Genomic DNA, 11,961 nt, shown 5'->3' on the forward strand with positions numbered 1-11,961 from the left:
GGAGGGGAAACTGGGAATGGAGAAATTTACATGTAAATAAAGAAAATATCTAAAATAAATAAAAACAAAAAACAAACAAACAAAAAAACTCAATTGAGTTTAAAGAAAATACAAACGGCTCAGTGAAATTAAGAAGAAAGAACTTAAGGGGAATAAATGTCTTGAGTGATGCCCAGGGCATCACAAACATAAAGCTGATGGAAATGACAGACAATCCAGGACTTGGAAGAGGATCAAGCTGAAATGAAGATGGAAGTGAAAAGTCCAGCAACTCATCTAGTAAGCTAAAAGGAAAGTCTTTAAAGTAGAATGAACCAAACAGAGGGATGAATCAGGAATAGAAGATAAAGTTAAGGAACTAAACAATTATGAAAATCAAAACACATACTGAGGAAAGGAAATGTGGGACACCATAAAAAATTATAGGTATTGATGAGGGCTGAGAATCCCACATCAATGGCATATACTAGAGCTTCAATAAGCAATAGAAGAAAACTTTGCCAAACTAAAAGACACAGTCATCGGAATACAAGAAACATACAGAACACAAATAAACAAGACCAGAAAAAAAAAATCTCCATGGCATATCATAGTTACAACATAAAACACTAAGTGTACAGAACAAGAAAAGCATATTGAAAGTTGCAAGAGAAAAAGCACAAGCCACTTTTCTTTGTAAAGAAAAACTCATCAGAATAGTAATTGGTGTCTCAGAGGAAACTCTGAAGGTCAGAATAGCCTGGAGCAATGCATTCCAAGTTCTAAAAGACTGTAGTGGCTAGGCTAGACTAACATTCCCAGCAAAACTAAGTGTCATAATTGGAGGGTAAAGAAACACTTTCTATGATATAAACAGCCTTAAAAATTATATCCAACAAACCAAGCCTAAAGAGAATACAGAAAGTAATACTTGAGGCAGATGATAGGAATGATCATAGCAGAGAGACCATGGAAGGAAATGTGAAGCCATAAAACACCACTGAGAACACAAACAAGCCCAAAACCTACCACACAATAACCACCTAACACACACATTTCAGTAATAACTTTAAAAAACAGTGCCCTCAGTTCTTCATCAGAACACACAGGCTGACTGACTGAACGGATGAAGAAATGATATCCTGTACCTCACAAAGTATCTGTAGCTTACAAGAAACATGCCTTACCTTTAAAGATAAGCACTACTCAGGCCGAAAGGATGGACAAAAGTACCCCAATCAAACAGGACCAGGAGACAAGCAGGAGTCACCGTCCTAGTGTCTGACAAAATAGACTTCAATCTAAAACTAGTCAGAAGAGATAAAAGGGGTGCTTTATTCTGATTGGGGGAAGAACTAACCAAGACACATCTCTATCCTAAATATGTATGTACCAGATGCTGGGGAACCCAATTTTATAAAATAGGTACTTCTGGGGTTAAAGACACAGATTAATACCAATCCACTAGTAGTGGATGACCTCAATACCCCATTTTTTCTACTAGACAGGTCATATGGACAAAAATTAAACAGATACACGAGAATTAATTGATATCATGCATCAAATGGACTTAACAGATAGTTATTGAGTGTTTCACTCAGACACCAAGGAATGTTCATTCTACTCAGCAATACACACACAGCTTTTCTAAAACATTCCATATCCTTTGATACAAATCTTTACTAATCTAAAGAAACTGAAATAACTGAGAGGCTGAAACAGCAGGTTCATGAGTTTCAGGCTGGCCAGAATTGTATGGTAATTTTCAAACCAACATGTGCAACATAGGGATCCAAGAAGGAAGTAAGCAAGCAGAGAGAGGGAGGAAAGGAGGAAGGGAAGGAAGAAAGGAAGGAAGAAAGAAAAAAAGAAATTATATATAGACTTTTTTACTGTAGAAATATAGTGATGAAATTTGTGCCTCAACTCTTAAATTTTAGGGTCAACTATTTTTAGCACAAAGTACTAATATACAAATTACATAAACTAGGAATGTTTACTGCCCCAAATTATTATTTACATTTACTTTGTAGTCTTGAACTGTCTGATGGACATGATTATAAGAATATTAATGATACTTACCCTACTAAGCCTACATCAGCTATAACTTTTAGGTCAAGGCGAATTACTCGCTTCTGGCCTTTCAAAGGTAAGAAATTTGTATGTAATTTACCACCAAGGCCACCTTTAGCAACCAGAATTCTGTCTTCTTCTTTATTGAGTTCTCCTTTAAGAGGAAAGACAACAAACATTAATAAATAAAACCAATAAGATGTTTTGTTTTGTTGCATAAATATGTCAAGAAATTCCAATTTAAAATCTAAAGGGTTAAACTGTAAGATTAAATTTCCTACAAAAACAAAACAAAACAAAAAGAAAAAGAAAAACCAAAACACTTTTAAAAGCAACTCTCTAGGACTGGCTTAGAGGTAAAGTGCTTGCCTATCATAGACACAAGGCAAATAAATACGACCCCAGAAAGACACTTCAGTATACAGCTACAAGGAAGCTGACACTTCAGTATACAGCTACAAGGAAGCTGACTGTATGTTTTAAAACCAAGTAAGTATCCTTACCTCTTTAAGGCCATCTTAAATCTAACAGTGAGTTTTATATATATTAAAAAGTCTTTAATAAGCCAGTAGCTAAAGTTATAAATGTTAAAACCTTGCCACCAACCTTGATGACCTGAGTTTTATTCCCAGAACCCACAGGATGGGAGGAGAGAACTGATTCTTGTGAATTGTCCTCTGACCTCCATGTGTGTGGTCTTCTAATGCACAAAATAAACAATGTAATTTTAATACTGAAGACCATTCTCTTCATAAATTAGGGAGTTCTTATGCTATTCCCTGCATTGACTTTGGAATCTGTGCTCGTCTCTCACAGGCAGAGAAGGCACAGAGCCTCACCTAGCACTTGGCCGTTTTCATCAGTTACTGAGATACCCACGGGAGCAGGCACTTCACAGTCCTTTCCCTTGGAGCCCTTCAGTGCGCTAACTCTACAAACAAAGCAAAACACCACTAAATTAAATTATTTACAGTGGTAAATAACAGTCAGCCCTTCTCACTAAAACACATATTAAAAGGTTAAATACTAAAAAGAAAAGATTGTTCCTATTTCTTTACATTTTATAGTAACATGTCCTATAAAGATGGAAATAATTTGTTACAAAATTAATTACTAAGTCATTTCAACCTGACATGAACTGATATATTTATATCTGAATCCAAAGATGATTTCTACAGTACAAATAAAGCACAAAGATCCAGTAAGTCTAATGAGTATTAATTTTCTAAAAAGCTGACTATAACTGAAGTACTTTAGTCGAAAGAAGCTAATTGGCTACTTTAAAGTTACTTACATGAAAATAAGTTGGTATAATCGTCTAACATTAACTCCACTTGTAGCAATTTATCAAAAAATTCAACATGTAAAAAGAGTCTACATAGGATATCATTAAAACATTGTGGCTATGGCAAGAAAATAAAAGATAGTACCAACACTAGCCTAAACTGCCAAGTGATAAAATGCTAACTCTGATACTGTGATACACAGCTTTCTGAATAATTTTAGGCATGAAAAAGACATTGTAAAATATTGTGCTCTGTTATCTTATTTCTTTATGCTGGACTTTATACACATACTTACATTTGTAAAACCACACTGTATTAGAAAAAAAGTCAAGTTTAAGCAAACAGTGGTTCTATCTGGGTGGAAGAATTCTAAATGAAAGGATTTCCATGGTGGGGACCTGCTGGGGTGTTACTGAGATTTTGCCCAAGGTAAGTTTGGACAAAGTAGGGATTCAGATAACATCTATTCCCAAGAAGAGATACAAAAAGGACAGGGGGAGAATAAATGGACAAAGGCCAGAACCACCAAAATAGCCAGTCAGGTTAGACTTTTGCTTGATGAGAATACTGAAAGTATTTGGGTTATTAGTAAAGTTCTATATTCTGGATTCTGCAGAAGCATCTGACTTTCACGAAGCTGAGACCATCCCATAAGCACTTACCGACTGTTTGCTCCTCCTCCAGCCACAAACCTTTTCTGAGGATATTTGTTTTTAAGTTGTTTTAAGGTCATATTTTTTTTGGCCACAACCCAGACGTCACCACCTCTTCCACCTTCTCCACCTAAACGAGGGTAACCCATTCCTCCGCTTCCTCCCTTGGTGAAGATTCTTAGGTTATCAATGAAATTTCCATACTTAAGAAAATGAGAGAGAGAGAGAGAAAGAGAGATTTACACATCAAACATTCTATTAACTTAAAAGGTTCTAGTTTCATTCTACAGAGGCTTCTTGAAAGAAGGAAAGAATCAAAGCTGTGAGCATAGCATAGCACTGTATACCCTCTTCTTACATTGCCTCCTTTCCCACTCTCTCTCCTCAATGATCAATGGTTTCACCTAGCCTCAAGGTCCTCTGCCTTTATCCTGTTTTCATTTCAAACCTTTTCTCCTGGTGATCTCAGTAGGTAGTAGTAACTCCTTCAGCCCCACCCCAGGGGGAAAAGTTAAGCTATTAGTTTAAAACAACTGAAAGCAGAACTGCCTTTCACTTACATTTGAAACCCCTTAAAGAAGTAACCTGGTGGGTATCCACTGAATGGATGTTCCCTCCAAAACAAAATGTTTTAAAAGCAGCAACACCACCACCAGAAAGCTGTTCCCTCAGTTAATTATCAAAGCTTATCTGCTCACCAAGATTGAACAAATGGGTGGCTTTTTCCTGTAATTTTTGCTTCCCAAGAAGCCTAACTCCTTTCCAGAACGACTGTCCCCTTAGATCCTTGACTGTTAACTCCAAATGGTCTTTCAGTGTCTCATCATTCCTTCTTAATGCACCCACCACCATGAGCCAAGAGCAACTTTTCCCCCCCTTAAATGAACCTGATTGTCTATGTTTCTCTTTACTCAGAAACAATCGTGACTTTGGGGTTTTACTGCTTATGAAATAGTAAAGTTTACAGTGCTGGACTGAAAGCCCTCACCGGATCTCATCAGGATGGCTGTCATTTGGTGGAGCTTTATTGTTCTTTTCTAAGTGCTGCTCACTCTCCCTGCCACTCTTCTCATGCTTTCTCCTCTGTGTAAGTTATCATTTGTTCTTTCTATCACAAACCCATTTTCTGGCGTCAGTTTCAATGTATCCTCAAACACAACTAAAATATGGCTTATGGCTTTATGATCTGAGGCATCTTTGGAATATCACTCTCATTGATTCTCCAGCTTTGCAGGCTTCCTCGGATATTGTGTTCTGCGTTCTGGTACTTACTCTACATTTAGTTTCCCTCACTAAATAAGTAAGTTCTTACAAAGCTCTTGTGTCTTAATCCCAGGCTTTCAATTTACAGAGTCATCTTTATCGCTTAAATTAATATTCACATTTTTCGGTAATCTGCAATATTTTGGGGTATCAAAAATATCTGTGAATTTAAAAAATTGAAGATTGGCCACCCTGAGATATTCTTGGTAAGGGCTTTTAAAGCTGTGTTCAATATGTCATTTTTTCTTTATTTTCTAGATTTGTCATATTTATTAGGGAATCTCATTTATAAGGGCTATCTTACATGGCTGTTATTAACAACAGCTTGGCTTATGTATGTAAGATGATTTCTAGCTTTCACAAACATTTGCTAGTTAGCTCATTGTGATTTTTTTTTAATCGAAGCGGTTGTTATAAAAATGAATTCTAAGACAAGCACTACATAAAAACTGACGTAAATTCTCTGTACGAGGCATAGCAATGACACACTTTGGCTTCCAGAAAGTCTTCAGAAAGATATTAAAAGCAGTGCAAAGGAGGAGAAATGTGTAAATGGACACGATTTTAAACATGAGAACCAACCAACCAAACAAACAAACAGAAAGCTGCTGTACGGCATGTGCACCGTAAAGCCGTGTCTAACCCGCTGGCAGGTACCCCAATTATCCTCCCACGTGTTTTGGGGAATATTAGAAAATTCCCTAAAGCTGGACCCCAAACAGGCGTAGGCGTGTCACAGAGACACAGTCTTCTCCCAGGACAGCGGAAACTGAGGAACAACAACCCAGGAGGAGAGCGGCGAGAGACACCGAAGTTGGGGGACGACCCGGGACACGGACCTTTCTCAACAACGCGCAACCACAGCGCACCATGACCTCCGATGGGCAGGACTCTCACTCGCGGAATCGGCACAAACTCCGGTCAGGCGCGTCTTCTGGCGTCACTACTGAGCGCCGAGGTGACGTCCAGGATCCGCGCATGCGTGGTGCAGGGCACTCGCGGAAGGTGGGCGTGGGCTTTGGGCGTTCTCCAGACTCTCCAGGTGCTGGGCAGGAGAGTGCAAAGCTTAGATTCCTTTAAGTTGTGTGCAAGGGACAGCAGGGTTCGGGGTCGGAGCCTCCGGAGTTAACGTTTTGAATGCAATGCACTGGAGACTGGCCTGCCTCACAAACATTTTTATGGTAGCTGAAGAACCTGAAGTGCCAGGATTTTCTCGCGGTGAAAAACCCTCCAACAGGAGTAGGAGCACTTACTGGTCTTCAGTATTCCTATGGCAGCTTACAATTACAAGCATATGTAACTGTACCGGAACTGCCACCCTCTCCTGGCCTGTTCAGGCACTGAGCACTTGTGGTGCACAGACAGCAGGCAACACACTCATACATATAAAATAAAAACAAACGAATCTTTGAAAAATTAGTTTGGATATAATATTAAACTTCCAACTTTTGTTAGTTTTAGTTTGGGTACAATTTCATTAATTAAACTTCCAACTTTAGTTAGTTTGTTTGTTTATTGAGAACCAGTATCTTGAGGCTACTAGACAAACACATGAATACTCAACTACATCCCAGCTCTAAGTGTTAACTCTATTTGCTCTGACCTTTATCAGGTTCAATTACTGCACAGGTTGCATTTAACCTAACACTTTAGAGTGGATACATTTTAAAACACAGAGTGGATAGATATAATTAAGAAGCCTAGTGTGCTTTGTTTAATTATAGTAGCCAATTGAAACTTAAGTGAGTTGGTTCTCCGCTTTGTAGATTGAGTCCATCAGCCTTTGGCTGATTTTCTATCCACTCCTAATTTGATTCCCACTATTTGTCTATAATGCTGTGGGTTATCCTCGTACAAGTGGACCTAACAAGGTTTATGTGACTTGGACCTTGGGCTCAGTAGAAACTGAATATTTTCTATTGGTTGTTAACTTATTTAAAGGAAAGACAACTACTATAGTGCTCATTATTATGACAAATTATTTTATCTGGAAAAGCTGCCAAACTAACATAGTGAATAGCCAATATTGTATGCTATTCAGATGTTGTGACTCTGGGAAATACTATGAATTAGTGTCTGAAAATTTAATATGAAACCATTGGAATTCTTCCAAATGATAAACATGATGGTAGATTAAATCAATGATGGACTATATACCAACTAAGGGCATTATTTCTGTAAACAAGGATGAAGCATTGTACATTAGCATCTTATAGATATAGAATCTTTGTCCCCAAACAAGATCTCATGAAAGAGAGTGAATTTTTAGTATCTCCCCTTTTTGTAGAAATTTGCAGTGTTTCATTCTTTCATTTACATGGCAATTTCTGAACTCTGAATTTGCCACATACTTTCAGCTATGAGCAGGGACACTGCCATAGCTATTAGAATAGTTGAACTACAATTAAGCAGAATGGTTGTATTAATGGCCTAAAAGCACATTTTTTAAAACCTTTCTGATATTTACTTTACTTTTTTTTTTTTTTTTTTTTTTTTTTTTTTTTTTGGTTTTTTTTCGAGACAGGGTTTCTCTGTATAGCTCTGGCTGTCCTGGAACTCACTCTGTAGACCAGGCTGGCCTCGAACTCAGAAATCCGCCTGCCTCTGCCTCCCAAGTGCTGGGATTAAAGGCGTGCGCCACCACCGCCCGGCTTGATATTTACTTTTCTAAAAAGCTGTGAAAAGCTCCTATTGAATATCGCCTGCTTTTTTCTAAATCTGAAGAATGTTTTAAATCTGAAGAATGTCTGTTAAAGGTTCATTTTTGAGAAACACTTATAGAAGCTCTAAGAATTAGTTGAATTATAATTTTAGTATCCCTACTGTCAATCATGGGGTTCCATAGAATTGAAAATACTTTAGGTTGTCTCTACCATATTACTAATCATCAATTAAATACAGTCTCTTACACATTCTCTTCTACCCATCAACAGGTATAAAACTATCAGTTCAGTCATTAGATGGGCCTCTCTCATAGTAAGCTTTTTGTTTGTTCAAAACAGATGCTCAGAAAATCCAGAGGTATATTTCCATTTCTCATTTACCTCATTTTTTTTATCAATTGTACAGAGAATTCATAATGTTGCTGCTAATAGTAGGACAACTTGGATAGCTTAATAAGGAAAAATATTATGGTTTATGTAGATATTGTTTTAAACCTTTATTATTAGTACATCATAATTCAGTGAATATTCTTCTCATAAAGAAGCTATCATATGAATATGTTAGCTATTGCTCTATGTATAAATAATAAACTACTTCTCCACATGTGGTAAGTTACTACCTTGGGATGGAATATCATTTATATACATTACACCCTTTGTATAGAAACTTCCCTGCATAAAGGATAGGGCAGATTATTGGAGGATGTGGTTGTGAAAGAACACACACACACACACACACGCACACACATACACACACACCACACTCTGTTCTTGACTGTATATGTGATAGCTGCTTTAAGTTCCTATCTTAACTGTCCCAAAATACTGTAGTTGTGAGAAACCAGTTTTCCTTAAGTTCCTTTTTACCAGTGTATTTCAGCAACAGAACTGAAACTATGACAATAAGCAAGTGAGATGATTTTAAAAATTAAATCTGGCTTTTACTACTACTAACCAAGTTTTTGCATAGCATGGCACCTCTCCTTTGTTTTACTTGAGAGACGTCTTGTTTTTCATTTCACATAACTGTTGCCTTTACTTGTCACTTGCCTTTCAGCCCACTAGAACTTTAGTCATGTCCCTAACTTTTACCAAACATTGTAAGTACTAAGTCCCTTCCCTGGTCTATGTTTTATTTGACTGAAAATGGCCATAGAAACAATGAGAGCTATGAGATTTTCTCTGTCTTGTTGAACAAACTGAATGTTGATAGAGAAGAGAAAAATGAAGACATGATATCAACAGTACAATGTTTAAAACTTTTATTTTGTTTAACTTTTTTTTAGAGGTCAGGTCTTACTATGTAGTCTTGGCTATCCTGAAACTGTGTAGATCAGCTTGGCCTTGAGATGCCTCTGCCTCTCTCCCTGTCCCTCAGGATCCTCTCAGCCTACGAGTGACAGTGGTGGATCAGCAACCCTCTCTGCCCCTTTCCTGCAAGTGGAGAGCCTGCCTCCAGGTAGTGCTTTAACCCAGGGACTCACCCATCTACACCCGGGATTTACCAGAGGAGAGCTGATCTCCCAGAAGTACTGACACAGGCTTACAAACCCACAGGAGGAACAAGCTCTAGTCAGAGACAGAAAGAACATCTAACACCAGAGATCAACAGATGGCAAAAGGCAAACACAAAAATGCTACCAAAAGAAACCAAGACTACTTGGCTTCATCCGAATCTAGTACTCCAACCACAGTGAGTCCTGGATATCCCAAAAGGAAGATTTGGATATAAATCATATCTAACGATGATGCTAAAGAAATTTAAGAAGGACATGAATAACTCCCTTAAAGAAATACAGGAGAACACAGGTAAACAGGTACAAGCCCCTAAAGAGGAAGCAAAAAAATTCCATAAAGAATTAGAGGAGATCATGAATAAGCAAGTAGAAGCCCTTAAAGAGGAAACACAAAAATCCCTTAAGGAATTACAGGAAAACATAAACAAACAGGTGAAGGAATTGAGCAAAATCATCCAGGACCTAAAAATAGAAGTAGAAATTAATAAATCACAAAGAGAGACAACACTGGAGTTAGAAATCTTAGGAAAGAAGTCAGGAGTTATAGATGCAAGCATCACTAACAGAATACAAGAGATAGAAGAGAGAATCTCAGGGGCAGAAAATACCATAGAAAACATTGACACAACAGTCAAAGAAAATGCAAAATGCAAAAAGATCCTAACCTAAAACATCCAGGAAATCCAGGACACAATGAGAAGACCAAACCTAAGGATAATAGGTATAGAAGAGAGTGAAGACCTCCAATTTAAAGGGTCAGTAAATATCTTCAACAAAATTATAGAAGAAAACTTCCCTAACCTAAAGAAAGAGATGCCCATGAACATACAAGAAGCCTACAGAACTCCAAATAGACTGGACCAGAAAAGAAATTCCTCCCACCACATAATAGTCAAAATAACAAATGCACAAAACAAAGAAAGAATACTAAAAGCAGTAAGGGAAAAAGGTCAAGTAACATATAAAGGCAGGCCTATCAGAATTACACTAGACTTCTCACCAGAGACTATGAAACCTAGAAGGTCCTGGACAGATGTCATACAGACCCTACAAGAACACGAATGCCAGCCCAGGCTACTATACCCAGCAAAACTCTCAATCACCATAGGTGGAGAAACCAAAGTATTCCATGACAAAAACCGAATTCACACAATGTATTTCCACAAATCCAGCCCTTCAAAGGGTAATAAATGGAAAACTCCAACACAAGGAGGGGAACTACATCCCTGAAACAAAAATGTAATCTTCCAACAAAACTAAAAGAAGATAGGCACATGAACAGAATTCCAGCTCTAACTACAAGAATGACAGGAAGCAACAATTACTTTTCCTTAGTATCTATTAATATCAATGGACTCATTCCCCAATATAAAAAACAAAGACTATCAGATTGGGTACGTAAACAGGACCCAACATTTTGCTGCATACAAGAAACCCACCTCAGTAACAAAGACAGACACTACCTCAGAATAAAAGGCTGGAAAACAATTCTCCAAGCCAATGGTCCCAAGAAAAAAGCTGGACTAGCCATTCTAATATCAAGTAAAATCGACCTTCAACCTAAAGTGATCAAAAAGATAAGGAGGGACACTTCATATTCATCAAAGGTATGATCTACCAAGATGAATTCTCAATTCTGAACCTCTATGCTCCAAATCAAAGGGCATCTACGTTCATAAAAGAAACTTTACTAAAGCTTAAAGCACACATTGCACCGCACACAATAGTAGTGGGAGATTTCAACACCTCACTCTGCAATGGACAGATCATGGAAACAGAAAATAAACAGGGACACAGTGAGACTGACAGAAGTTATGAAACTGATGGATTTAACAGATACCTATAGAACTTTTTATCCTAAAACAAAAGGATATACCTTCTTCTCAGCACCTCATGGTACCTTCTCCAAAATTGACCATATAATTGGTTACAAGTCAGGCCTCAACAGATACAAGAAGACTGAAATAATTCCTTGTATCCCATCAGATCACCATGGACTAAGGCTGCCCCTCAATAAAAACATAAACAATAGAAGGCCAACATACACGTGGAAGCTTAACAACACACCACTCAATGATAACTTGGTCAAGGAAGGAATATAGAAAGAAATTAAAGACTTTCTAGAGTTTAATGGAAATGAAGCCACAACATGCCCTAACTTATGGGACACAAAAGCAGTCCTAAGAGGAAAATTAATAGCTTTAAGTGCCTCCAAAAAGAAACTGGAGAGCACATAGACCAGCAATTTGACAGCACACCTGAAAGCGCTAGAACAAAAAGAAGCAAATTCACCCAACAGGAGTCAAAGGTAGGAAATAATCAAACTCAAGGCTGAAATCAACCAAATAGAAACAACAAAAAAAAAACTTTACAAAGAATCAACCAAACCAGGAGCTGGTTCTTTGAGAAAGTCAACAAAATAGATAAACCTTTAGCCTGACTAACTAGAGGGCACAGAAACAGTATCCTAATTAACAATATCAGAAATGATAAAGGAGACATAACAACAGACACTGAGGAAATCCAG

The 11,961-nt window shown here is 37.6% G+C and overlaps 1 protein-coding gene across 1 annotated transcript in view; it reads right to left on the reverse strand.

Moving 5' to 3' along the window:
- Positions 1-6,201, reverse strand: part of Gtpbp10 (GTP binding protein 10) — a 29,199-nt gene extending 22,998 nt beyond the window's left edge. The window contains exons 1-4 of the mRNA XM_031379966.1: positions 6,094-6,201; positions 4,001-4,194; positions 2,892-2,983; positions 2,062-2,206 (exon numbers count right to left, since the gene is read on the reverse strand). Of these exons, the coding sequence (XP_031235826.1) occupies positions 2,062-2,206; positions 2,892-2,983; positions 4,001-4,194; positions 6,094-6,126 (464 nt within the window). The 5' untranslated portion in view covers positions 6,127-6,201. The remainder of the gene's footprint in view (positions 1-2,061; positions 2,207-2,891; positions 2,984-4,000; positions 4,195-6,093) is intronic.
- Positions 6,202-11,961: the final 5,760 nt, after the last annotated feature.

Source organism: Mastomys coucha, unplaced genomic scaffold (assembly GCF_008632895.1).
Source record: "Mastomys coucha isolate ucsf_1 unplaced genomic scaffold, UCSF_Mcou_1 pScaffold19, whole genome shotgun sequence".
In the NCBI taxonomy this organism is placed as follows: Eukaryota; Metazoa; Chordata; class Mammalia; order Rodentia; family Muridae; genus Mastomys; species Mastomys coucha.